Here is a 27,966-nt window from a genome sequence, read left to right on the forward strand (position 1 = left end):
GAAATGTTCTTTAGATTATTAAAATGTTATTCACACTAAGAAAAATTGTTCTTTTAAGAACAAAAATATGTTGTTGTTTTTTCTCCTTTCCTTACTACGAAAAACCATTATTGGAACCTATTTTTTCAGTGTAGCTAAATTAAAATGACCTTAATTACTTGTATTTGTGTGAATAGGGCGTTTTTAGTTAATAAAGTGTCTTCCTCCTCACTACACTGAGTTCGGATGGTGGTGGTGATGGCGCAGTGGATAAGACACATGCCTTTGGTGTGAGAGACCCGGGTTCGAATCCACTGCAAGACACCAATGTGTCCCTGAGCAAGACACTTAACCCCTAGTTGCTCCAGAGGCGTGCGACCTCTGACATATATAGCAATTGTAAGTCGCTTTGGATAAAATGAATAAATGTAAATGTAATAATGAATGCAGTGTTTGCTCTTCATGCAGAAGGTGTACTGTTTCTGACGCAGTCTGTTGTCGTCCCTCACACGCGCTCACCGGTTATTTACCGGGCAACAGTTGCATCATTTATCAACCGGTGCGTTACAACAGCCTTACTTTGGAATACCTCAAGAATAGGGGACTAACGGATTTGCGCGCGCGCGCTACGCGTTCTGTTGGTTGAGCTCGTCGCGCGTCGCGGTGAGTCAGGATCCGCGGTGAGTTCGCGCGCTGTGCGTCAGTCAGCCCTCGTTCTGTTGACGGTACCGGGCGGCATGGAACGGAATGCAAGAAACGATTAAATTCTGTCAGACAGTCACAGAGGCCGATACCCACGTCCGCGTCTTTACCTGTGTTTTGTGTTTCCTGTAAGGCTGGAAAGATTGACGCGTTAAGAAGGTTATTCGGAGGCAGCGCTCACCCTGGAAGCACCATGGCCAGGGGAAGCGAGGAATCTGGGAATGGATCGTGGAAAAAGCAAGTGGATGACATCAGGAAGATATTCGAGTTGAAGGAAATCCTCGGGACGTGAGTATGAATGATGATTTGACATTGTGAATGGCGGGTTTTGAAATCTGCATATGAGTCAGTCTTCAAAGTTTGATCTGTAAGAATATGTTACAGACAGGGGATTTACTTTACCATTCCATTAGACATATTTACTGTTTTATAAATGGTTAAAAAGTGAAAGCTTGTTCTTTTGGCTGGCTCACTCATTCACGAAAAGGTTCCTTTTTTCTTTTCTATTATGAAAATGTAAACTACAGGACACCAATTTGCGTATGTAAATATATGGTAATAAAAGCCAATATTTCCATTTTATAGGCTACTTGTAATATTCAGAAAGGTTTTATTAAATTAGAATAGAAAGCCTTTATTGTCATTATACCATGTACAACGAAAGACTTGAATTTGCCTCCTGTTATTGGTCGACCCTGTTACCATTGTAATTCAATAAATACATAAAAAAGTCATGAAACTATTTTATCACCGTCTAACATTTTGTAGGGTTTTTCAGTCAGCACTGTCACCATGATTTATTAGAAACATCAGCATTCAATTTTTTTTCTAATAAGCACTTTATAATGACCTTGAAAGCAAGACTAAATGAACTGTCAAGCTGTCACTGCCAATATTTCCTCACAGTTGCACATTCAATCAGATGTAGAATAGGATGTTTTGGTCTGTACAATGTGGTCTGTGTCAATGCATAATATGCACTTTAAATCCTTACTTAACCCACTTGGAATAGCAGGTTATAATGTTCAGACCTTCTTCTGTCATGCAGTTTTAATATCTCACACCGGCAACATGGCTTTCTGTTGTCTTTAACAACTGTTTCCAAATTCCTCTTCTGTTGTAGCAGCATTGAAGTACAGGTTCATGGGTTTTCCCCAGTAATGCCTTGAAATAGACGATGATGTCTTTAAGTCTATTTATATGGTGCGCAGGGACCAAAAACAGGACAGGTATTTTTATGTCCCCTCAGAGAGATTTCAACCATTTATTTTTTTATTTTTTTATTTTATTTTAATTTGTCCTGTAATCTGTGATAGACTCTTAGCTGACACGTTCACCACCATTGTAAAACTATGCTTAATTTTTGAAACACTTTTTCAGAAATCGATTGCAGTAGTGCTGTATCATAGTCTTTTGCCATTCTTGCGTTTTGTTTAGCAAAATGAGTTTTGAGTTGGAACAATGTAGATCTTAAAATCTGAAGATAGAGATGATAGAGATAGGCAGATGAGCTTGGTCAGGCCAGACATAAATGACTTTTTTTTTTATTTAAAAAAATGTATAATTATTATTATTTTTTGATAAAAATATATTTCATTATGAATATATATTTATTTTTTTCAGTGCCTTTTCCAAAGATAATATGTGTATAACGGAGATGAGGTTGGTCAGGTCAGACATAAATAACTCAAATATTTTATTTTATTTTAATTTAATTAAATGTGTTTTATTATATTTTGTTCATTTTATTTTTAATTTTATTATTATTATTTTTATTTCACTGCCTTTTCCAAACATCTGGAGTGTGTGTGTTATATTTAGCACATGTGTGTGTATAAGTCAGCTGAGGTCGGTCAGGTCATTAACGGTGGAGAGATATGTATTACATAAGATTTTAACCATAGCTCATCAAAAGACTCTTACAAAAGGATTAACTAGAGGCTTTATTAAACAGGCCGATCCCGACCTGTAAATGTTTCATTCGTATAGGATCTCCAATAGTCTTTCCAGTTGCGATAGTTTTACAGTTCACAGCAAAGCCTCCATGTCCCAGGCTGTGAAGCTCTGTCAGATCTCAGCTGTCCGTCAGCAGGAATCACAGTGGTGTCTGCACATGTGTGATGATTGTTTTAATCTGACTGTTTGACTGCATGTCATTCGAGGTTCAGCACTCCACCCCCAACGCTTTAAACTGTAGAGGATTATATGACTGCAGAAGAAGGGAAAGACTCAGATTATCCTCATTATCCTTTCCTCTCTTTCTGTTTCTCAAGTCTCTCTCTCTCTCTCTCTCTCTCTCTCTCTCTCGCACTTTGCGTGTCCAGATTATGATTGTTTTTATTGTGTTGTTCACACACCATGGCAGAAGAGCTTTTAAAGTCGTTCTGATGTTGCATGGATGATGTCATTTTTTTTTTCATTGTTGCAGTGCTTTGTATTCTTCTCATTTTAAAGATGATGGTGATGATGATGATGTAATGATCATAATTCATCATCAACGGCATGAATTATACCGAGGGTCTTCAAATCTACTCCTGGAGACCCACTTACTGCAGAGTCCAGCTCCAATTTTAGGGGCCTTTTACACAACACCGTTTTCAACTAAAAACTGAACACTTTTTTTTGTGTTTTCACCGTTCATTTACACGACAACAGCGTTTTGGGGGTCTGAAAACGCAAGCTTTTGTTATCATCTCCATGTAAACTACAAAATTGCACATTTGTGAACACGGTGACGTCATGCGTATTACGTGTTCAGTTTATAGGCACGTAGTGTTTCTAAGTGACATCGCCATCTACTGGCCTGGCATGAATAATACAGGGTTTTTAAGTCATTTCGCGGATCTTTGTCGTCTGTACGTGAAAAACACAAGAAAAAACTTTTCTTTGTTTAGTTTTTTAGTGTTGTGTAAGCATACCCTTAATCTAACACATCTGAACCTTCTAATCATCGTATTCAGGATCACTTCAAAATTTGAAGCAGATGTTTGGGAACCTAGGAGGCAAAAAACTTTGTATTCATTTTGGCATTCTTTTCACACAACAAGGGCCTGCAAATGCTACTTTTTGAAAACTGGTTTCAAAGTGCACATATTGAAAACAATACCGTTATCATCTCAGTGTAAACTACAAGAAGGCAAATTTGTGTAGACGGTGACGTCATGCGCATATGTGATTTGTGTTTCTTTACAAAGTGATATCGCCAACTATTGGCCAGGCAGCTTAATACAGGAATTGTAGTTGTTTTGAACTGGGATCATTTTGACAACGTTGTCATCTGTGTACGTGAAACTTTACAAAAACGCTAATAAAAATCTTTTCAGTTTTTATTACATTGTTGCAGGACAGTGCAACAATGGAGACCCCAGTAGTACGGTTGAAGATCCCTGAATTATGGTACCAAAAATTTGGACACACTTTAGTAAATTTGTTTCTCACAATCTTAAAAATATTTGGATGTAAAGTTTATGCATAAAATTAGTTTTGTGTCATTGTATACATTTTTTTAACTAAAATTTGATTTATTATTTTAAAAAAAAATCTTACATTTTTTATTCAGCAAGGACGCATTAAATTGATCAATGCTGTTTTTTAAAACTGTCTATTGATCAAAGAATTCTGAAAAATCAAATCAGCATATTAGAATGATTTCTGAAGGATCATGTGACACTGAAGACTGGAGTAATGATGCTGAAAATACAGCTTTGATCACAGGAATAAATTACATTTTGAAATATAACAGAATAGTTCTTTTAAATTGTAATAATATATCACAATATTATAGTTTTTACTGTTTAGATCAAATAAATGCAGCCTTGGTGAGCATAAGAGAATTTGTTCAGAAACATTAAGATATCTTATGCAGATACCAACCCCAAACTTTTTAAACACTAGTGTGTATATATTTAATATCTATAAAAATAATTCCACTTGTAAGTGTATGTTTAAAGCTGTTGCGATGAAGAACAGGCATACATCTAGAACACGTTTAATCCAGGTAGGATTATCTTTCTAGGATTTCCCATCCTGAAGATGACATAACAGATTCCATAACACTCCTTACACAAGACTCAGCTTTCAGAGGCACCAAACTGAAAACAGCACACAGACGGTTCAAAAGCAGGAAGGAATCAATTCTTAGGAATCACAGAATTAAGCGTGCTGATATTAGATTCAGTTGTGGATGCACAATGGAGCATTGTCAGAAATAGCTCAGACATTCCAACACATAATGACTCAACCTGCACAATCTCCACCCCATCATCCGAATATACTGCACTCTATATCGTTCAAACTCCATCTGTACCACGTTTGCCATTTCTAAATGAGAAAATACAATCAGTGTAAGTGTTAATTAATCCGTTAATTTTAGATTAATCCCATCTTAATCCTGTTACCTTCCGAGTGGAGGTGTCAGTTTTCCTGAATTCTCCTGAGGCGGTTCAGTACGTCATTGTTAAAATTCTATTTAAAGGTACAATATGCAGGATTTTTGCAGTAAAATAGGCCAATGTTATATATTTTGTTTAGTTGATTACTTACAATATCCCAAATGTTTCCAACTATTTGTAAATCGTGAGAAAATTGCGATTTTAACCAAGGAAACGAGGCGTGTGAGGAGGGGTGAGGAGTCGCCAGTCAATTGCGTCATATCCGCGTTACCCCCAGTTTCCACCTATGGTTTCCGCCAGGTTTGACCTCGTACTGTCTGCAATAGTAACCATGGCGACAGACGTTGACAACTGGGTTATGCCAGTTATACCCGTTATGCCTAGAAGGACGCTCACGCTGTTGTTGTTTTGTTCAAACATTTTGGACCATGGCAAGCAGACTTTGAGACAAAAAGAGGACTAGAACGAAGATCAACATCTTTCGAGATGCCGAGAGCTCCACGTCCGCGACTAACTTCGACTTGACAGAGACGCGAGTGTTGCATGTTACTTTATTAGACAGGTGAGCAAATGTACATACAACTAATCAATGTTATGTAGTTCAACATGATGAAAAGTTAGAATATGATCTGTATGTTATTCTAATGTTGATCTATCTCACTGCTAGTCTCATACAGCCAACACACAACCTAACTAACAACATTCAACACCCACGAATGCCGTTTAGTGTGATAGTGTAACTGTTAAGGCCATTGCACACTGAGTCCGAAATTTTCGTATGCGTTTTTTCGTATTCGTGATTCGGAGGCTGTGAATTGTCAAAACACCATTCAAACTGCTTGCAACAGATGCGAAAAACGCAGAAAATCGAACCCGGTTCGTTTTTTTTATGACGCACGAAAGTTTCGGAGGGTGTGCAAGCGTGATTGACATAACGTGAGGTCGTATTTATTTTTTAACGTGCGAAAATTTCGGACTCAGTGTGCAATGGCCTTTAGAGCAAGTGAAACAGCGCTGCGTTACCTCAAGTTTCATTCGTCTGATAAACTGACCTGTGTGAGTAGCATTAATTCAGCACTTCGGTAGTTCGTTAGAATGAAATGTCCTTATTCCTTTATATCCGCGGGACTCGCGTTACGTGTGGCGCTGGTAACGTTATACGTCTAGCAATCGCGCCCTGCTTCATACCACATGTTAAAAACATCAATGTATTCACTCATCCATAAAAAGATCCATCAGCTTGACGACAAGATCCATAATTTTCCGCTTAATGCGGAATATACGTCATTAATATACGCCTTTGTTATTGTAAGAGGTTAGCGACCCCTGGTGGCGCAAAATACTGCATATTGTACCTTTAATTCACATTTAATAGCGCATTTCTCAATACATATCATTTCAACGCAGCTCTACAGAAAATTCATGAGCCTTTTATGCAATATTCCAATGTTGCGCATTAGTTAAATTCTTATCTTTGGATGGAAGCGTAGAGAGTAACTCCATTTATCTGCACTTTGATCTTTGAAACTTTCCAGACATTTCACATTCACAAACAGCTGTATTACACATTGCATGAACGGTAATATCTGAAAAAGTGCATGTGATAGAGCACCTTTTTCAGACTCTGAATTGACGTTCCCTCACATCTCATAATATGTGACTACACCCACTTTCCATATAATGAATATAGGCTTATGAAACTCTGACATTTGCATGAGAAATTCAGCTTTACTGCAAAGCATTGAGGTCATGGACCACAGAATCATGATATGATCACTAGTTTCTTGTTGACCTCATGCTATGCAAATTACGTGTGTGTAACGGGTACACAAATACATGCTTTTCAGAGAATAACTGCATAAGTGAGCTTTGACTCTGGCAAGCTTTGTTGCTAAAAGTGTTTTACATGTGCACAACAAGGAACAGAAAGCACATAAAGGTCAGTGGATGTGGGTTAACGGTCATGCTTTCTTAGTCTTTACCTCTTACACCTCTAACCCCTCCTGTAACTGATGACTTCCTCTGGCGGTTGGTGAACTGACACCTGCTTCTCTGTAGATTCATACACTCTCCATCAGTTAGATGGATATTGATCACCTGAATAATGGTTATATTGTGTATTTATATTTATATATTTTACATGCTGCTTGTTGAGTTGAATCTCCTGAATTATGGGTTTTGATTTTATTTAATTTATTTTGTTTTATATATTTTTTGTGCTATTTTAGAATTGAAGCTGAACATCTGAAGTGGTTCTTACTATTTGAAATGCTCATAAAATGGCCAAGTCAAAATTTTCTTCAATAGTTTATTATTTGATTTGATGTTGTCCCTTTGTAGGCATATTTTAAAGCACTAATCTTTTATTTGATTATTTTATGCTTTTGTCCCTTAGGCTGGCAAAAGTACTGCTCTTTTTTTTTTCATTTGATATTTTTGCTTTGGCCCTTTTTGCTTGACTATGCTATTTTATTTATTTATTTATTATTTTAAATTACTCTTTTTTTAATTTTTAATTTTCCCTTTGTACGCTGTCGAAAGCACTACTAATTTTAATGATTTTATTTTATGTTTTTTCCCTTTCTAGGCTGTTCTCAAAGTGGGGTCCGCGGACCCCTAGTGGTCCGTGAACTATAGCCAGGGGGTCCGCGAAATAATTTATAACAGCCTACCGTTTTTCCGGACTATAATTCGTGTTTTCTTTATCATCTGAAAACATGCTATTTATTCCAAAGTGACTTATATAATGCATTTAACGTCAAATAATACAAAGTAGACACTTAGGTTTCTAGATAGATAATATATCTGTATTTCGTATGTCTGTGCGTCAAGTAGACTATTCGCTGTGTTTTGGTTGATTTTGGGGCACGTGCGCCAGCGCGTGCGCGCACAATATGTCAGTTCTAACACTGCTAGATTTGACATTAGAAGCCTGATCATTATCAAAATAAAATACAATCAACCGAACTTATATAAAGTTCGGCTTAATTTAATTTATCTGTTGTACACTATGAAGGCAGTCATCATTCTGTCGACTTGCTGTTATTGCAATTTCATTTCTCCGCATGTGAAGATGCTGATATGTGTAGGCCTATACTGTGACTGAAGCATGCAGCTTTCTTTACAGTTAAGCATCCAAATGTTAGGCTACATCGCCAATGTGGAAACTTTGGACCGAATGAGAGATGCACGAGCCGTCTATGCAGTTTCAGTTTTGATTAAAATTAATTCGTTTAGACTTGATGTTTAAAATAAATGTTGTCTTTACTATTATTATTATTATTTGTATTATTATCTTATAGGGTAGCCTACTTATTTTTCATTCTCGTTTTGTTCTAGCTACCATTAATTTAAGGTTTCCTGTGGAGTGAGGGGAAGGCTAACGCCTCAACAACGCAACAAAGTAGGCCTATTACACATTCAGATGCAACTTATTTAATGGAAAATTAAAAATTTGTGCTGTAATATTAAAAATTGCATAGGGACAGAGCCGTACCCACAATTGAGGTCCCCGATGTCCGGACCTCTGTCATTTTTCTATGTGTGTTATATAATGAAAGTTGTGAAATAATTGCATAATATTAACTTAATTTGGTGCTGCAAGGATATTGTACATCGCGATGATAACTGACCTTCTCCTCTGAGCTGCTTCAGCAGACTAACAACAACAGCAGTCAATGTCAAAATGTTTGAGTCGGAGATGAATTCAAAGTAGGCGGGGCTTATAAGCTGCAAGCCGAGCACGAATTCCAGCACGACGCTTCAGTTAATGGTCATAAAGTGCGAGATAAGATGTAGGCCTAAATAGCTAAAATAAACAGCTGTTTTAGATAGAAGTTTTAAACGAACGACTGAAACAATCAGTTTGCCAAGTATCCATCAAAGTTCAGCTTTGGGAAAGGAAATAGGCAGCTATACAGGTCAAGAGAAGCATATATGCCCAGGATGAGACTAACATTATGGATTCCTATTTAACACAGATATACTGTAAGTTTTTTTTAGCTAATTACAGTGGGTATAAGCTCGATTTAACAGCACACGCACCTATTAAACATATTGCCATTATTATTGTATAAATATGGGCTAAGGCTAAGCTATATTTTTTGTGCAGAATAATCCTTGAAACATTTTTCATTTAAGGTTTGGAATATGTGATTGAGTTTTGATATAGCCTGCATGTGAACAATAATCATATACATTCTGCATTTCCATTTTGTATATGGATCATAAAATTTAAACTGTCATCTTGACAAAAAAAATTATGCCACTGCCCACTGACATGCTTTTAAAACTATAGTTATCCAATTTTTGGGCCTTAAAACACCTTAAAATGCACATGTGTAGATCAAGAACATCAAAAATCCCTCGGGGGGGCATGCCCCCCAACCCCCCTAGCAAGATCACTTTTGGGACCTCAGTAGGCTATTTAGAAATTCCTGCATAGGACCCTGGGTGGAGACCATTTGTGCAAAAATATTTTTTTAGCCGCTCCCACATTAACTTTGTGCTCAATCACTGTTATAAATATGAGGGGGTCCTTGGAAATGTTTTTCCCCTGTAAGGGGTCCCTGGCTCCAAAATGTTTGAGAACCCCTAAACCACTACTATTGTTATTTATTTTATTTATTTATTTTCCCTTTGTATGCTGTCTAAACCACTACTATTGTTATTTATTTTATTTTATTTTTTTCCCTTTGTAGGCTGTCTAAACCACTACTATTGTTATTTATTTTATTTTGTTTTTTTCCCTTTGTAGGCTGTCTAAACCACTACTATTGTTATTTATTTTATTTTGTTTTTTTCCCTTTGTAGGCTGTCTAAACCACTACTATTGTTATTTATTTTATTTTGTTTTTTCCTTTGTAGGCTGTCTAAACCACTACTATTTTTATTTATTTTATTTTTTATTTTATTTTATTTAATGCTTTTCCCCTTTGTACTACTAAGCACTACTATTTTTATTTATTTTATTTTGGGTTTTTTTCCCTTCGTAGTCCTAAACACTATTTTATTTTACTTTGCTGTTTGTTGAATCACCTAAATTTTGTTTTATTTCTATTTTGTCTTGTTTTTTGTTTTTGCTGTTTGAGTTGAGGTGTTTAGTGGTGTTGAAAACCATCCTAAAGTCAAATATGCTATGTTCTGACTTGGCCCAGTAAGCAAGCACCTAGCAACCACTCATAACTCCTTAGTTACGAGCACTCTGACCATCTTTACAACCGCCTATCAACGTTCTGGCAACCATCCATAAAACTCTACCATGTCAGTGACTTTTGCACTGGAAAACACCAGTAATGTTTAAAATGTGTCTGAATTACACGTGATCTGTTTAATGCACTCCATCCAAGCACACGCTGTTGTTTTTTTTTGTAGTTTAATCCTTTGAAGAGATGAATGCTGCGCCCACTGCAATCTCACACGCTCATATGAACACATAGCTTACAAAGTACTCAACCTGCTGGGCGCTCGGCCAATGAGTCACTCCATTTCTAGCCTCCTAAAGGGCTTGCGTTTCAATCGCAGATGAGAGTTGAATTTTACAGTTTAAGAAACAGATGACAAATGCTTTGTTTTGGCAAACCACCAAACCCTATATTTTGATAAAACGATTCAGGAACAGCCTTTTGTTCCAAGCTTTCCGAATTGCCGCGAGCGCTCGTGCCGGTATTTGTAAATTAATGTGTTAGTGTGTGTGTGTGTGTGTGTGTGTGTGTGTGTGTGTGTGTGTGTGTGTGTGTGTGTGTGTGTGTGTGTGTGCTGAAGGATTAGAGCGGATTTTCAGTGACCAATAAAGGCTTAGCTACAAGCCACAATGGCCAACTGATTACACACAGTGCATATGATACAACATCCCTGAAGAATCAGAGGAGACGTGAATGTGGCTATGCTTTTGAAATGTACAAATATAGTGAAACATTTGAAAGAGTAGTCCTTACTATTTGACAACAAGTCAAGTTTTTCTTTAATATTTTATTTTATTTGATGCATTTGTCCCTGTAGGCTGTCAAAAGTACTACTATGTTGTTGTTGTTTTTTCTTCATTTTATATTATACTATGGCCTTTTTTAGGCTGTCTAAAGCACTACCACTCTTTTATTTTATTTTTATTTTTTTATCTTATTTTATTTTATATGATCTTATTTCATTTAATTTTATTTAATTTTATTCTTCTGTGTTCTATCCCTTTGTAGGTTGTCTAAAGCACAACTATTTTTATTTTATATTAATTTATTTTATTATCCTGTCCCTTTGTAGGCTGTCTAAAGCAGTGCTATTTTTATTATTGTATTTTATTTTAATATTTTATTATTTTATTTTATTCTTCTGTCCCTTTTCAGTACTAAAGCACTACTATTTATATTTTATTATTTTATTTTATTTTATTCTTCTGTCCCTTTGTAGGTTGTCTAAAGCACAACTATTTTTATTTTTATTTATTTTATTATTATTATTATTATTATTATGTCCCTTTGTAGGCTGTCTAAAGCAGTGCTATTTTTATTATTGTATTTTATTTTATTATTTTATTTTATTCTTCTGTCCCTTTGCAGTACTAAAGCACTACTATTTTTATTTTATTATTTTATTTTATTCTTCTGTCCCTTTGAAGGTTCTCTAAAGCACAACTATTTTTATTTTATTTTAATTTATTTTATTATTATTATGTCCCTTTGTAGGCTGTCTAAAGCAGTGTTATTTTTATTTTTGTATTTTAATTTATTTTATTATTTTATTCATCTATCCCTAGGCTGTCTTAAGCAGTGCTATTTTTTTATCATTTTATTTTAATTCATTTTATTCTTCTGTCCCTTTGTAGGCTGTCTAGCACTACTATTTTATATTGAATTTTATTATTATTATTATTTTGCTATTTATTTGTATTTATTTTATTTTATTTTCAAACTATTGGACCCCACTGTTTGCTGCCAAGCTTTCAAGCACCATATTTTTTCCCTGTCCTCTTTCTGTCTCCCAAACATTTTCCAGCCACTATTTAATATTTCCCCTTTCTTTTCTGTTTTTCCAGTGGGGCGTTTTCTGAAGTGGTCCTGGCCCAAGAGAAGGCCACAGGAGACATGTACGCCGTGAAATGCATCCCGAAAAAAGCACTAAGAGGAAAAGAGAGCGGAATAGAAAACGAGATTGCAGTGCTGAGGAAGTAAGTACTCCTAAAAGCCACCAGAAAAGGCTTACAATAACAAACCCAACACCCATTACATGCTTCACACAAGTTCCTCTTGCTACAGTACTGAGGAAAAAGGCTAAAGTTGAAAGGAAGCTTTTAGTGTGAGTTTGAGCGGGAGATGACTCAGGCTTTATGACACGCCCCTCACAGCCTCCCACCTTTACTGACTCCTACCTGTCCCTTTCAAAAGCATCGCAAGAAATGATTCATGTGGCCTCCGCCGCAGACCTCGCTATTCACCGCACGTTGAGGCCGAGCGCAGGTCCGCGGTTGTCATGGTAAAAAGGCGTTCTGGCAAAGGAGGCAAGGCAACAAAAAAAAAAACCCCGCTGCAGCTGGATTGGAGATGCTGAGGTCAGAATGATTCTAGTGACTGGAATGTAACTATTCAGCAAGGATGTATTCAGTTGATCAAAAGATAAAGACATTTATAAAATGTTACAAAAGATTCCTAAATGCTGTTTTTTTTTCAACTTTCTGTTCATCAAAGAATCCTGAAAAAAAAAGATCAGTTTCCACAAAAAAGCAAGCAGCACTTATTAATAATAATAATAATAATAAGCAATGTTTCTTGAGCAGCAAATCAACATATTAGGATGATTTCTGAAGGATTTTATTTTATTTTTATTTTATGCTTTTGTCCCTTTGTCTGCCCTTTTGTCAAAAGCTCATTTTTTTAAATCTTATTTTATTTTATTATTATTTAAAAAAACATCACTGGACCTTTGTTGTGTCCCTTTGTCAAAAGCACTACATATTTTATTTGTTATTTTATTATTTTATTGTCGCTTTGTGTGTCCCTTTGTCAAAAGCACTACAAATTTATTTATTTTATTTTGTGACAGTGAATTCAGCTTTGCCATCACAGAAACAAATTATGAATGCATTGCCCTTCAGTTGTTTGCCAACTTGTTAGCAACTTACATTTGAGAATCTCTAGAGGTTTTTTTTTTTTTTTTTTTTTTTTCATTGTCTGCATGAACAGAAAAGCTCAATCTATCAGCCCGACTCATATGCTATGGCGTACGGTCGGGAACATGTAATGGGAACCAACATCAGCCATCCAAAACAAAGCCTTCATAATCCACTCAAGTGCGCCTCTGGTTCATTGTAATTGATCAAATATTTTGTCTGTTCTTTTCAGGGTCAAGCATGAGAACATTGTGGCTCTAGAAGACATTTACGAGAGCCCCAGTCATTTATATCTTATTATGCAACTGTGAGTAAAATCTGTTTGCTACTTCAATTTGTGCTTAATTAATGCTCTAAGTCTTCAAAGTCTTTGAAATGGAGCCAAACAATGTGAAGCAAGTTTGCAATGTGGAAAACTTAAAAAGCCTAAGAAGTAATCTGTTCTTGCCTATATCTGATGTGTGACTGACTGATACATTCCTTTTAATTGCAATCCAAAAAATTTCTCTTTCTGTCATTCCAATTCAACATCCTGTGGCGCTTTAAACTCATGACTTGAAAAGGAGCCAATTCTTATTCTGAATTGTGTCCAAGCCTCCTGCTGCTGCTTGAGATCATTTTAGTGATCTGAACAACAGATGGTTAACGCAGTCTCAATCTATATAGCTTAATGTGAAACACGTTAAACCCATATTTGATTTATTGTATTTTTAAACATACACTACCTTTCAAATGTTTGGGGTCAGTAAGTTGTTGTTGTTGAAAGAAATTAATATTTTTATTCAACAAGGATGCAATAAATTGATCAAAAGTGACAGTAAAGACATTTATAGTGTTACAAATGTTTCTATTTCAAATAGATGCTGTTCTTTTAAACTTTCTATTCATCAAAGAATCCTGAAAAAAACGTTATCGTGGTTTCCACAAACAATAATAAGCAGCACAACTGCTTTCAACATTGATAATAATCAGAAATGTTTCTTGAGCACCAAATCAGCATATTAGAATGATTTCTGAAGGATCATGTGACACTGAAGACTGAAGTAATGATGCTGAAAATTCTGCTTTGCATCACAGGAATAAATTACATTTTAAAAGATATTCAAATAGAAAACAGTTATTTAAATTGTAATAATTTTTACACAATATTACAGCTTTTACTGTATTTTTGATCAAATAAATGCAGCCTTGGTGAGACTTTCAAAAACATTAAAAACTCTTCCCAAACCTTTAAACATCAGTGTATATATTGTAGGGATGCACCGATATGACATTTTTTGGCGATACCGATAACCGACAATTCTTTATTATTTGAAAGCCGATAACCGAAAAATCTAAATAAATCCAAATTTTTAGATCATTAAAAGCCATGTCCCAAGCACACAATTACAATGTTCTTATTATAATTATATGTAGCCTATATGACAGACTTGCGCTGCATATGTTGCACTTAACTATTTTCCTTTAAGTGATTCTAATCATATTTCAAGCAATTCAAAACCATCATGGTGAGCAGTGCACATCTAATGCATCTAATAATCCATTATTTATCACCCAAATTTTCTTATCGGGCCTATAACGATAACATTAAAAATAAACGTACATCGGTCGATACCGATATGGTGGCCGATATATCATGCATCCCTATATATTGTATATACCTGTATGTAAGTTTGACAGTTCTGAATAACTATAAACATTAAAACGCAGATTTGTTGTGTTTTTCAGTGTGTCGGGTGGGGAGTTGTTTGATCGTATTGTGGAGAGGGGTTTCTACACGGAGCAGGACGCCAGCGCATTAATCAAACAGGTTCTGGATGCAGTTAACTACCTGCATTCACTGGGGATAGTCCACCGAGACCTGAAGGTGATGATTTCCCTTGACTGATTTCCTTCACACCAAAACAAATCGATATGCATAGACGTACAGTTTCATTATAGTACATAGGAAGCTGGAACATGAGACTTGAAAGGTCACCGCACTTCAGTGGAAACAAGACGTACAGCGTAAATAACTCTCTGTGACTTTTTACCCTAATCACCCTCTCTCTCTCATCTCCCGACAGCCGGAGAATCTGCTCTATTTTAACCCGAATGAAGAATCCAAGATTATGATAAGTGATTTTGGGCTGTCCAAGATGGAGGACGCAACCAATGACATCATGTCCACAGCCTGCGGGACGCCGGGATATGTGGGTAGGGCTGTCAGTCCATTAAATATCAGTGTGAATCTGAATATTTAAAAAATGATCGTAATTTTAACGCCTGTTGATTGGTTAACAATAAGTTCTCTTACTACTGTATATACAGGGAAAAACTGTAGTAGATCTAATGGGACTTTCATGTAATTTTACAGTAGAATTTGAGTTTTTGGAAGTGTAAAAAGTCTTAAAATTTCCTCATGTGTGACACTTCTCATTTGATGTGTTTTTTTCTTAGTTTTGTTCTTATTTGTTATGTACATTAGGGTTTATGTTATGTCTTGTTGTTAAATGAATGTTTATTGCAGTATTATAGTGTTATATGTTACCATGATGGTGTTTTGTATATGACACCATCAATTAATATTTACCTCAGTGTGTGGAAAAGCTCTTTGTGATGAACTTTGATTCATCATGTGATTTTTCTCTTTACCTCATATGTTTTTAAGGTGGTTGTCGGTGTGTTATGAAAATGAAAATGACTTTAGTAATTTAGTGTATTAACATCATTACAGTTAATAAATTATTTTTACTGTAAATTTAAGTATCAATCTATAAAACTTAAAATGTTACTACCATACATTTTACAGTAGCACAGTTTTGACAACCACAGCTGCCGGTTTTGGTACCATAAATTTCTCAGATTTTTTTTTTTTTACAGTGTACTTCCAAAAATAAAATTCCGCCATTATTTACTGACCTTAATGTGTTTCAAATCCATATGCTGGTTTTTTCACATTCGTACTTTTCATATCAATTTTTTCTCGTGAAATACAAAGACGACATTTTTATCTGTGCAAATCAAGTCTGTCGAATCCAAAAAAAGACAACAACAAAATCACAATAAAAGTGGTTAAAAAAAAACAGCAAATTAGAAAACATACAGTTTTGGAATGACATGACAGTGAGTAAATGATGATCAAATTTGGTTTTGGGTGAACTATCCTTTAAAAACATTTTTATTAGTGCAGTCAAATCGATTAATCGTGATTAATCACATATAACAAAAGTTTTTGTTTATATAATATATGTGTGTATATATATGTTATTATATTTATACTGTATATATATATTATATATACTATATATATATATGTGTCTGTCTGTGTGTGTGTGTGTGTATACATACACATATACACACACACATAAACAGAAACTTTTATGTTAGATTAATAATCGCGATTAATCGATTTGAAAGCACAAATTTTTAGTAAATGTATCATTTCATTCACTTTATCTGTCGTTTAATATGTTTAATAGCTCCAGAGGTATTAGCACAGAAGCCTTACAGCAAAGCCGTGGACTGCTGGTCTATCGGAGTTATTGCTTACATCTTGTGAGTAATTTTTTTTCCCCGCCATATGAAATGTACTGCTGCTTTCCCAACCATTGCTACATTCATTATTTTAAAAAGAGGTCATTAGGTTAAAACACTGACCACTCTTGAATCCTCTGCTTCCTCAGGTTGTGTGGATACCCTCCGTTTTATGATGAGAATGACTCCAAACTGTTTGAGCAAATACTGAGGGCAGAATATGAATTTGATTCCCCGTACTGGGACGACATTTCTGATTCGGGTAAGTGTGAAGTAAATCATATATTATAGTTTATGACATAAAACTCTTTATATATATATATATATATATATATATATATATTTTATTTTAATCAGGTTCAAGCTTTAGTTGTGTTCTTAGTATGGGAGAACATGACACCCTTCTTCACCTCGTTTTATCTCTTCCACCCACTGAAACGCTATCATTGAGTAAGACTTGAGTTACTTGTGTTTACTTGTCAGTCACGACTTAGTTTTTTCCCATGAGCAACACTTTAATATAGGTTTTTTGAAAGTAACACTGAGGTATTGCAGCCAGATATAAATCAAGCAGTTGAAAAGCATTATCTGGCGCTAGGCAATTCAGCTTCGTTTGAAAATAACAACTCGACACCCACACCACAAGCTGTTCCCTGGTGTCTGGGGAAGTGTAGGAGGGTGTCATTTTTTCACAATTAGATCTGCGCCCTTGTGTAACTGATTCAGGTTTTTTTTTTTTTTTTTTCACATTTGTGTTGTTTTATAGCTAAAGACTTCATTAGTAACCTGATGCAGAAAGATCCGGAAAAGAGGTTAACTTGCGATGAGGCTCTTCTGCATCCATGGTGAGCGACCAGGATTGTGTTCACTGCCGTTCTGATGTTATATTAGTTGCTGTAGGTTTAAGAGTAATTCTCACACAGTCTATCTATTTCAATTTTTGTGGAAATCAAGCATATTCCCCTGCCTTCATAATGCCCATTAATGTGTTCAAATGTTTTACTTTTAAGTTTGAAATTCTCATTGTTCTCAATTCAATCAAATTAAAACGTACACGTTTACACCATGATGTAAAAAGTAATATAATATAATGATATGCATTACAGCAATGAGAACTGCTTAATTGTCATGAAAATAATGTCACAATGCAATTTAATAGTATAATAATAGCCTTTATATATATATATTGTACAGTTCCAAAGTTTGGAGTGAGAAGAGATTTTTTATATAACTCATTATTTTTTTCAGCAAGGATGCATTAAATTGATCAAAAGTGATAGTAAAGAGTTTTATTATGTTTTAAATAAATGCTGATCTTTTAAACTCCATATTCATCAAAGAATAAAAAAAAATTAAGCATCTATTTTCAATATTGATAACAATCAGAAATGTTTCTTGAGCAGCAAATCAACATATTAGAATGATTCCTTAAGGATCATGTGACACTGAAGACTGCAGTAATGATTACAGGAATGAATGACATTTAAAAATATATTCAAATAGAAAACAGTTATTTGATATTGTAATAATATTTCAATATGACTGTTTTATTACTGTATTTTAGATCAAATAAATGCAGCCTTGGTGAGCATGAGAGACTTCTTTCAAAAACATAAAAAAATAATACAAACCCCAAACTTTTGAATTGCAGTGTATATATATATTATGATATATTATATTATACAAAGTTCAAATGAAGTCTTTGATTAATATCAACACAACGCTACCTTGCTTGCAGTAATCGTAACCGTAACTACATTCACCTTAAGATGTTATGAGCACAAATCTTTGTTCTGACATTATATAGTCATGTTTATACACACATATCGTCACAAATAATAAGACTCTGCCCCCTCATGGATGCCAGATGATACTGCAAGTCCAACTCTCCTCTGATTTCAGGATAGCTGGTGATACTGCGCTCTGTAAGAACATCCACGAATCAGTCAGCCGGCAGATGAAGAAAAACTTTGCCAAAGCAAAATGGCGAGTAAGTGACCACGTCCTTTCCATGAAATTTTTCTTTCCCCCTTTGGATTCATTAATTGAAAAACCCGTATTGATTGACCAGTATTTTATTTAACATGTGATTTAAATGTCAGTGTCAGTCTAAACTCTTCTCTCCTCACAGCAAGCGTTTAATGCCACTGCAGTGATCAGACATATGAGGCGTCTTCAGCTTGGCAGCAGTATGGATTCCTCTCAACACAGGAAGCAGAACCCAACATCCATGCCAGGGAAGAGTCAGTCGGTTGATGTTTCTTCAGTCCACCGCAACGACTGTAAGTTACCACAATCCTTTAAGGCCCCGATATACTCACAGCGAACTTCTTTTCATTCTTTGCTTAGGGGTAAAAAGAAGTCCAAAATAGCCTTGCAGCGATACACTGTTAGCGAACATCTGACGCCGCCCACACATTTAGATGTGAATATGTGCTGAGCGCTTTCCTCTCAATAACAAAATAAACACACACCAAAAATGCCAGTGGTGCGAAAACAGCATCATATCGATTTGGATATGTTTGCAAGAGCTCTGCAATTTGGCACTCTAATCAATCACGATTATTTAAATAGCACTTTATACAATAGATTGCATGAAAGCAAGCAGCTTTTACAGTATTAAACGTGAAAAACTGTGTAACTCACTCTTAAATTAGAATCACAACTTAAATTTCTATTGCTATAAAGCAGCTCTCGAGTGTATTCATGTTTTTATGTGGCCTTGACGGACTGAACAGAAGAAATGAACCTGAGAAGATCCACGCCAAAGAAGGCGGAGCCTAAGAGCCACACCTACCTATTACTTAATCGTCACGGACCAATGGTAGTTTGAAGGAGTGTCCCCAACTTTATTGAGATATTCGCTTTGACAAGCTGTTTTGAACTCAAAACTAACTTTGTTTTGGCCTAAAATTTGGCCTTTGTTCAAAATTACGTCAATTTATCACCTTTACAGACCCCTTTAGCGACTAATCTGGTTTACGTGTAGTTTGACACTATATCATACTTGTTCCATTGTCTGACAGGAAATATGTAAATGAGAACAGCTTTATTTGACACCCAGCTATATATTACACTGCCCGGACAAAAAAAAAAAAGTCACTGTTCGGTTTTGCCAAATGAGTCTATGATTGGATCATTATTGCAGTGATTATTATGTTTCTAGCATGTTATATGTTTGGGAAAAGTTCTTCAAACCATAATTGATGGAGTGTGTAGCTTTTCTTTTCATAAACAACCATGTAGGAAGTCAGATCATGGCCATATTCCAGGACGACAATGTCAAGATTCATCAGGCTCAGACTGTGAAAGAATGGTTGAAGCATGAAGAATAATTTTAAGTCCAGATCTTAAATTCACTGAGAGTCTTTGGGATGTGCTGGAGGAGACTTTACAGAGCGCTGGAGCGCAATACAAGATCTTGACCAAAAATGAATGCACCACTTGATGGAAATAAATGTTGTGATGTTATTTCCATCAAGAGGTGCATCATTTTTGTTCCAAGATCTTTGTCATCCTGAAATATGGCCATCTTCCTACATGGATGTTTAAGAAATGAAAAGCTACACACTCCATCAATTAAGGTTAGAAGAACTGTTGCCAAACATATAGGCTAACATGCTAGAAACATAATAATCACTCCAATAATGATCCAATCATAGGCTCTTAAGGATTTGCCTATTTAAATCCAAACAGCGTCTTTTTTGGGCGGGCAGTGTATATTAAAATACAGAATGTGAGCACAGATTAGGAGAGAAAACATGACAATTGGCGCATGACGCCATCTAGCTACATATTGAGACTTTTCGAGCAGGCTTTAGCTACTTTCCATTGAAAATCGTTGGCAACACTGGACGTCACACCGGTTCGTTCTTCGATTTTGCTTGAAGTATATCTGGGCCTTTATATTTCTTCAGCTGAAACTCACAATAGATGTTTTTGACTCGACTTTGGTTGACCGTGTCAAGTTGCTCATCACCAGTGATGTGTTTTGTGTTGTATTATGTCGTGTTGTCGAACAGCCCTTGAAGAGGGTGTTATCTTTGTCTAGGTCCGTCCGTGCAAGCGGCAAACTCTTCCTCGAAGACGGGAACGCCTGAGCGACAAGCGCGGGCGTCCACGGTCACCACCATCATCACCGGCTCAAAATGACATCACTCCTTGTGAGACCGCTGACTTGACTATTGCACTTTGTGGAAAATCGTGTTTTCTTCTATTTAACGGTAACTTCCATTGTCCACAGTCTAACACGTTTTCCTCTCTGGAAAGCCAATGGCGCGCTATACCTTGAGCCTGTCTCAAAAAGAGCGGCCTGTGTATTTAAGGTGACTGTTTTAATGAGTAAAGCTCACGACTTGAACGTTAATGTGGCTGTTGAATGGAGATTACGAACCTCGAGTTGAAGCACATCTGCTTTGGGTCGTAATAGTTCTTAAAAGTTGTGCAGATAAAACAGTTTTCTTTCATTAAACAGTTGTTGTAACTTTTTGCTGCTGTGTTTCAACCTGCTGCTGTTTTGAAGGACCAAACGATTAAGGATGTGAGATTTACAGAATATCTAGATAAGCTCATGTAGTTTATAGAGGATTTAAACCAATAGCCACAATTATTGCCATCCAGTACGTATAAACTTCGGTTCTGGATGCATGAATGGTGCAAGTGAATGAAGGGTGTTAATATTGTATTAAAAAATGGAAATGTGCAGTTTAATGGTTTTATCAAGACTTTGTTAATATCGAGAAAAGAATCTGGAGTGATGTGTGTGTCTGTCAATTTTTTTGAAGGTATGAAATGGTGGTAATAAGCATATTTTAAAGAGTTTTTTTGTGTATGTTTTGGATTTATTTTGTATGCTTTGCTTTTTTTAAATGACTTTTTGGCATTTACAGTATCATTTTCTTCACACTTTATATTGCAGTGATTGTTACGTAGTAATATTTTGTGGAAATTGAAGTATTTGTTGTTATTACCACTTAAATGATTATTAATTGTAATATAGCCACTGTAATGTAAACTGGTCATAATTTTATTCTTTTAATTGTGACTAAGCCTGAGGAAACTGAAGAACGCTTGACCCATAATGTGTTTTTTGTCACAGATCTATATGAAAACTACCAGCTTCAGTGACTGACATTTGTATTTGCAGATCTTGTGTTTCAGTGGAGCAAAAATGCCTAAAATTTCACACTCCGTCCAAAGCTGTTTTGATATGACGTGCCCACTGATATATGACCGTGAGAGATTCGAACAGTTTCTGCTCTTGAATCTTGCATGTCATCATGGTCTTCATACCAGCCCTCTGAATTTAGCAGCTACATGCTGGTTCTTTCATTCAGGTCGCAGAAATGATGTAAGCAGTGTTTTCTCTTCAGTAGATTTGTTCTGTAATGAGTGTTTTTGGTGTATGAGTGTATGGTGAGTTGATTTAAATTTTCCATTAAATGCAAAGATAAAACAGTTTTATTGTTGTTCAGACTTATTTGGATAGCTTTTATTTAACCAAAATAAACGGTTACAAAGATTTACAACATCTTGCTTAGACTGCAAATATTTAATAAATGTAATTATACACTTTACATTTTCCCAGCACAAATTAATAAAATCTGGTTACTTTTAAATTAAGAAGTTATTAAAAGCTTCTTGAGAAGATTTTCTATAACTTGTGCAGAGAATTTTGTCATGCGGGGGAAATGTACCATTTAAACTAACCATAAAAATAAAACAAAAACTGGCGAGTTATTAGTCGTACAGTTAAGCGTATATGGCTACGTTCTTTCGCGCTAGTGTGTAGCCTACATGTTTATGACACACGTTGTGCCAAAAAGCCTTTACAGAAATATGATGTAAAGTAGTTCTGTAAAGCTCTCCACCCGTATCCCTGTAGTTATTCACTGTTTCAGTTTGTGTGTCGGTTGTATTCGTAAGATGGGTCGAGGCCGTCGTGGTGGAACTCTCTCCACTGCTCTGTCTTCTCTCTGGTGCGCTCGTCTTGCTCTGGACGAGAGTCAAAAATTGAGGAATGTTAACTTTGACTGTGTATTCAGGTGATTATAAGCCTAAAGTAGGCTACCAAATGTGAGTGACATTTCCGATAGCACGTAAAGGCAGCATTACATATGATTAGTAAATATATATAAAAAAAAAAAAAAAACATTTGATTAGTTAGATTTAGTGAATCTGTTTTGTAAAACACGAGGTTAATCTGAGTTCATGTTGTTTGCGTTGAATGAATCAGAGAAGGTCTGATTGATCTCACGCTACTACTGCTGTCTAATCCAATATGGCCGCGGCGCCAGGTGAGTGAATTATTATTATTTTTACTCACCGTCACTCTCTTCCTCAGCGTAATTCTCAAACTGATTTCTCTGTTCCTCATGATACTCCCTCCTTCTCTTATCTGCGGCCAGCCTCTGTCTCTGTTCAGCTAATGAGACAACAACATGCGAGAGGAAGAAAGAGAGAAGGAAATAAAAACAGTAAACTATGGAAACCCATTTCAGCCACATAAGAAAGTAAATCATGAGTTGGTCAATCACAATTATATTCATAATTTCGACTTTTTATCCCATCATTTCGACTTAGTATGTCAATTTCGAATTTTCATCCCCATATGACTTTTAGTATGTCATAATTTCGACTTTATCCCATAATTTTGACTTAGGCTTTTAGTATGTCATAATTTCGACTTTATCCCATTATTTTGACTTAGGCTATGTCATATGATTTACCAAAGCATGATTTATTTTCTTATGTGATGGAAATGGGCTTCCTAGACAGACCCATTTTCTATTATTATAACATATTTTAACTACAATTATGCAAATGCTTTTGTTTGGATTTCATTGTATTGCACAATAGTATCATCTGATTTAGTGTGGCAGGCAGCACCACCGAGTTATAAAGCACCATAAACGCATACCAATTAATTTAGTTTTATTTTAAGTCCAAAAAATATAACATATTGATTCCACTTGAGATGTTCTCTCACTTTCTAAATACATAGTAATGAATTACCACAAGTGAGTCAAACAGTTTTTGGTGAGCCCATAACCATAAACAAACACAGACCAGGTCAAAGCCAAATAAAAGCATGAAAAAGCAGCAGAGCCCCTCCTCCGTTGGCAGGAGCTGAAGACTGAATGCTGGTTTCTCCAGCCTGCCCTGTGGTTCCTGGTGCTGTGGTTTTCCGTCCTTGCATTCCTCAGCTGGCTCAAAACGCAGCACCTGTGTGGCCAGTGCAAGCCACTACTAAAAGGGCTCTTTATTACTGTTTTACAATAGCAAGCCTGACTAAAAAGTTCTAGAAGCCACAACAGTGATGTGATTGATGCTCATTTACTTTGCAAGACTTCAGATTGTGGCTTTTTATATATACACTACCGTTCAAAGGTTTGCAGTCAGTAATATTTAAAATATATATTTTAAATCTCTTATAATCTCTCTTATTAATTGAATTTAAAAATACAGTAAAACCAGTTATATTTTGCAGTATTTATTAAACTGTTTTCTTTTTCAATATGTTTTAAAATATAATTTATACCTGTGATCAAAGCTGAATTTTCAGCATCATTACTCCAGTCTTCAGTGTCACATGATCCTTCAGAAATCATTCTAATATGCTGATTTTATTAATATGCTGAAACATTTCTTATTCTTATCAATGTTGAAAGTTTGCTCAAAGATAATATTTTAGGTGCTTCATATTTTTATGGACACGTTATACATTTTTATCCAGCATTCTTTGATGAATATAAAGTTCAAAAGAACAGCATTTATTAGAAATATTTATCTTTTGTAACATTACAAATCTTTACTGTCACTTTTGATCAATTGAATGCATCTTTGCTCATTAATTGTTTTCTTCAGACTCTGTCCACAAGCTTGAATGCTTGTGTGTGTATAATATATATATATATATATATATATATATATATATATATAATCTTATATATAAAAAAATCTGGATTGTCCATTGTAGTTGACAGCTGCTCAAGGGGTTGGAAGAGTTTTCAAATAAGCACAAATAGCCTCACCGTTTATCTCATCCTGAGTTTTCACAGACCTCCTGCCTCGCCGTTTGAAGAAGCTGGAGGCATCTGACTCTGGCATGAAGATCTTCCTCAGTGCGCCTTCAGTGAAGAAGAACATTGATGAGGGGGGAGAACTCGTTGGAAAGATCTATGGAAAAATTGTGGGTTTTTTTGGTCACCTTGAGGATTGGCTGCCTTTGCATCCCTCCTATCTGACACAGCGGCGCTGTCGGTTCCATGAAACACTGTAACAAAGGGAAAATGATTGAGGTAAGTCCAAAAGATTTGCCACCCTTTCCAGGTACTGTTAAACCTGTGGTTCCCCACATTAGTAAATCAACACTTCCCTTGGTCAACCACAGTCCGGTTACTCACAGGTGATGGCGGACAGAACAACGAGACAGGTGAGAAGAGCAGGTTGCGTCCAGGACATTTTGAAGTTTAGCTGAGCAAGAACAAAGTAAAAGCTGCTGATGTTCTCAGGGACGTCTTGCCTGAGATTGGGCTTGTGGTCATGGGAGCTGTGAATGGAATTTGACCAGGAGGGTGAAAGAGGGGTGGAGCCTTGGGAATGTGTTGATTTTGGGGTGAGGGGTGGCACCGGAAAGGGCCACCGTCCCAGGGATCAAGCTCTGCGGGATCTTGCTTGAAGTGATCAAATGACATGGGAATGATGCAGTGTTAATTTTTAGCAAGGCATTTCTGCATTGGGAATTTATTAATAACACTGCATTGTAAAGGAATATTCCAGATTTGATACAAGTTAAGCTTAATCGACAGCATTTGTGGCATAAGGTGGATTACGATGGATAATGTTTTCAAAACACTTACTCGCGTGCGAGTGGGTGTTAATACTTTTTCCTATGCAATGACGTTAGCCAATTATAAAAGGGACCATTTACTGACAAGCCTTAAGGAGCCGCCCCTAAAAAATGAAAATAATAATTTTTTGCACACAAAACTTTATTAACATTTTAAGTGTTAATATTTAAAAAAGAAAAAATCCAGATCATGACACTTTTAACAAAATATTTAACAGAAAAGGTTTGTAAGGGATTTTTCACACTAAAATCATGTTAACACATATTGTTTGGTTTTGTGGCTGCAGTATTGAAACAATAATCAGCCTCATTCACTTCCATTGTATGTCCCTGACTATCAGCTGATTTGTTTTAAAGTCCCCCTGTAGTCAATAATTGTATCCCTTAAAACTCATCTTTGATCACCAAAATTACATATTTAAACGTTTTTTCCTTGAAAAAAAATTCTTCATGCCTTAAAATAACTTGAATGTAACTCGACACCCTTGCCTCATTTAGTATACGGGGTTCTATGCATATGCAAATGAGCCCCGCCTCCACTCACAGCAGCTCAGAGATCCACTCCTTGATCACACGTTGACCTCATTGGTTACAAGGTAGTTTGTGACATCAGAAACACCAGCGATTTCAAACCGACCTTTATTATACAAGACCTCAATATATTTCATGTTCTCAGGCAGCAACTTCGTCTTTTTATGCTTTTTGATACATAGTCTTCATTGTGCCCAGCTACTTTATTTTACACTATTCACATCCAACCCCAAAAAACAATATTGCCCCTCGTGAAAATATGACCTTTTCAACAACATGATTTCAGGACATGTTTCTGCCCCTTACAGTACCGAAATATGGAGAGTGTTTTGCACCTGAGGGGTGTGATCGACACAAGGGGCTCCTCTCATGCCTCAGGCCCCAGGCGAGAGGAACGTCTGCGGTTCTGTGTTTACTTAGGGGTTTTTTCTAGCTGGAGTCTAGCCAATGGCAGGACGCAGTGAATGACGAAATTGTAAGGGCCTCTTTCCGAGAGTCTGGGGCCCAGAGAAACTGAGGTGTGAGGATATGTAAAGGAAAGACTTATGTGGTTGACTGGATGACAGAGAGAAAAGTTTTGAAGCCGCTGCCAGAATAGGTTGCACATGTCTGCTTAACATATTCCTCTGGACAGTCGTAAACATGTCAGAATTGCTGCCTTTTTCTGTCCTTCAAAATCTTTGGCTGGATAAGCTTTGAAGATGTTTGAGTTTTCATTAGTTATGTTTAACAACTTTTTATGAAAAATGCAAATAACATTTGTTTAGGACTAATGTTACCAACTGACACAGTCATTCACTGTCTGCCCTGGAGGGAGCGCTAACTGACTAGATTTACCTGATGCTTTATTTAAAGGTGCCCTAGAATGTTTTTTTTTTTTATAATGTTTCCTGGGTTACCCTTATAATGTTAGTATGTTTTTTAGATAATCATAATTTAGAAATAAATGGCATTTTTCCTAGCCTGCTTTTAGCCTCTGATTTGAACACTCTGTTTGAAGGGGCGTGTCTGCTGTGGGATTCAGTGTAACCGCGGCCACTGCTGTGATTGGCTGACATTCTTGCATATGAAATTGCTACGCATTACATGTGAAACTCTTTCCCGAATACTTTTACTACTGCTATTATACGTTTTTACTATAACAGCTATCGAGATTAACGAATCGTGAGATGTTTTTAAAGTATTTAGATCTATTCCCATCACATAAAATGTTGCCGTGATGAGCATTGAGCAGATGACAGTTTTGATCGCGAGAATGAAGATCTTATCATTGCAAAGCAGTTTCTGCACTCTCTCTGCTTTCACCAATGCAAACACGATGATGTAAATACAGTAAGAGCTTCGTTGTGCAGTAACGTGCGTCATTGATTTCATAACGAGTTTGGCAAGTGTCCAGATAAACTCGCGCTGTGTGGAAAGATTGTTCTTTGATCGCTTTCTGTATATAATTTGTTCACAATTTAAATACGATTATTTTCATCCTAAAGAAACGATGTGAAGCTGATATTTTAGTCACTGGCTTGACTTACTGATTCATAAACAGTATGATTTTGAGAGAAAGATTACCTGTCTGAACTTGAACAATTACACATCAGAAAGTGTTGCTTGGTAGCTCGATCCGAGGCCAGCTCTGTATTGGCCCAAGTTGAGGAAACAGTCGGTGAAATGTTTGGAAATTTCCAGAGAAAATAAAATTAACCCATTGTTTCTTCAGAGGCTCAGATGAAGGAACTAAAAAATACTTTTGTGTTCATGTGTACATCCACACTGAGCAACTGCCATGCTTCGGCTGCGCAGTTCCGCCTGGCATTGAGGGCTGGCATTATGCAAATATTTGGAGGCGTACATATTAATGATCCCGACTATTGCGTCACAGTCGGTATTGTGTGGAGAACCGA

General features: G+C 36.1%; 2 protein-coding genes across 3 annotated transcripts; one reads left to right on the forward strand and one right to left on the reverse strand.

Moving 5' to 3' along the window:
- The first annotated feature begins 423 nt into the window (after nucleotides 1–423).
- Nucleotides 424–21,929, forward strand: camk1db (calcium/calmodulin-dependent protein kinase 1Db). Of its 2 annotated transcripts, none has more exons than XM_056239246.1 (11): nucleotides 424–969; nucleotides 12,100–12,231; nucleotides 13,403–13,477; nucleotides 14,899–15,037; nucleotides 15,237–15,366; nucleotides 16,632–16,707; nucleotides 16,836–16,948; nucleotides 17,453–17,531; nucleotides 18,589–18,676; nucleotides 18,818–18,968; nucleotides 20,709–21,929. In XM_056239246.1, exons 1-11 carry the CDS (start codon nucleotides 875–877, stop codon nucleotides 20,735–20,737), a joined length of 1,107 nt encoding a protein of 368 aa, XP_056095221.1. In that variant the 5' UTR covers nucleotides 424–874; the 3' UTR covers nucleotides 20,738–21,929. The 2 variants fall into 2 exon arrangements, with proteins under 2 accessions (XP_056095221.1, XP_056095220.1); XM_056239245.1 differs by having other exon boundaries at nucleotides 20,738–21,929.
- Nucleotides 21,930–22,549: 620 nt separating this feature from the next.
- ucmab (upper zone of growth plate and cartilage matrix associated b) lies at nucleotides 22,550–25,245 on the reverse strand. Its single transcript, XM_056239253.1, has 5 exons — nucleotides 25,092–25,245; nucleotides 24,896–24,961; nucleotides 24,720–24,815; nucleotides 23,012–23,110; nucleotides 22,550–22,680 (listed from the first exon to the last, which is right to left on the reverse strand). Exons 1-5 carry the CDS (start codon nucleotides 25,147–25,149, stop codon nucleotides 22,583–22,585), a joined length of 417 nt encoding a protein of 138 aa, XP_056095228.1. The 5' UTR covers nucleotides 25,150–25,245; the 3' UTR covers nucleotides 22,550–22,582.
- Between the last annotated feature and the right edge of the window lie 2,721 nt (nucleotides 25,246–27,966).

The sequence above is a fragment of the Rhinichthys klamathensis genome, unplaced genomic scaffold (assembly GCF_029890125.1).
Source record: "Rhinichthys klamathensis goyatoka isolate OS25496 unplaced genomic scaffold, OSU_Roscu_1.1 h1tg000557l_1, whole genome shotgun sequence".
NCBI lineage: Eukaryota > Metazoa > Chordata > Actinopteri > Cypriniformes > Leuciscidae > Rhinichthys > Rhinichthys klamathensis.

Excerpts from the sequence above, each read along its gene's own strand:
- camk1db (XM_056239245.1), top strand. The coding sequence starts at position 875 with ATGGCCAGGGGAAGCGAGGAATCTGGGAATGGATCGTGGAAAAAGCAA. Across the intron at positions 17,532-18,588 it reads GAGGCTCTTCTGCATCCATG|GATAGCTGGTGATACTGCGC; the intron begins GTGAGCGACCAG and ends CTCTGATTTCAG. Across the intron at positions 18,969-20,737 it reads TTCAGTCCACCGCAACGACT|GTCCGTCCGTGCAAGCGGCA; the intron begins GTAAGTTACCAC and ends ATCTTTGTCTAG.
- ucmab (XM_056239253.1), bottom strand. The coding sequence starts at position 25,149 with ATGTCCTGGACGCAACCTGCTCTTCTCACCTGTCTCGTTGTTCTGTCC. Across the intron at positions 24,962-25,091 it reads TGTTCTGTCCGCCATCACCT|TGTTTCATGGAACCGACAGC; the intron begins GTGAGTAACCGG and ends CCTTTGTTACAG. Across the intron at positions 22,681-23,011 it reads CGCTGAGGAAGAGAGTGACG|AGCAAGACGAGCGCACCAGA; the intron begins GTGAGTAAAAAT and ends ACTCTCGTCCAG.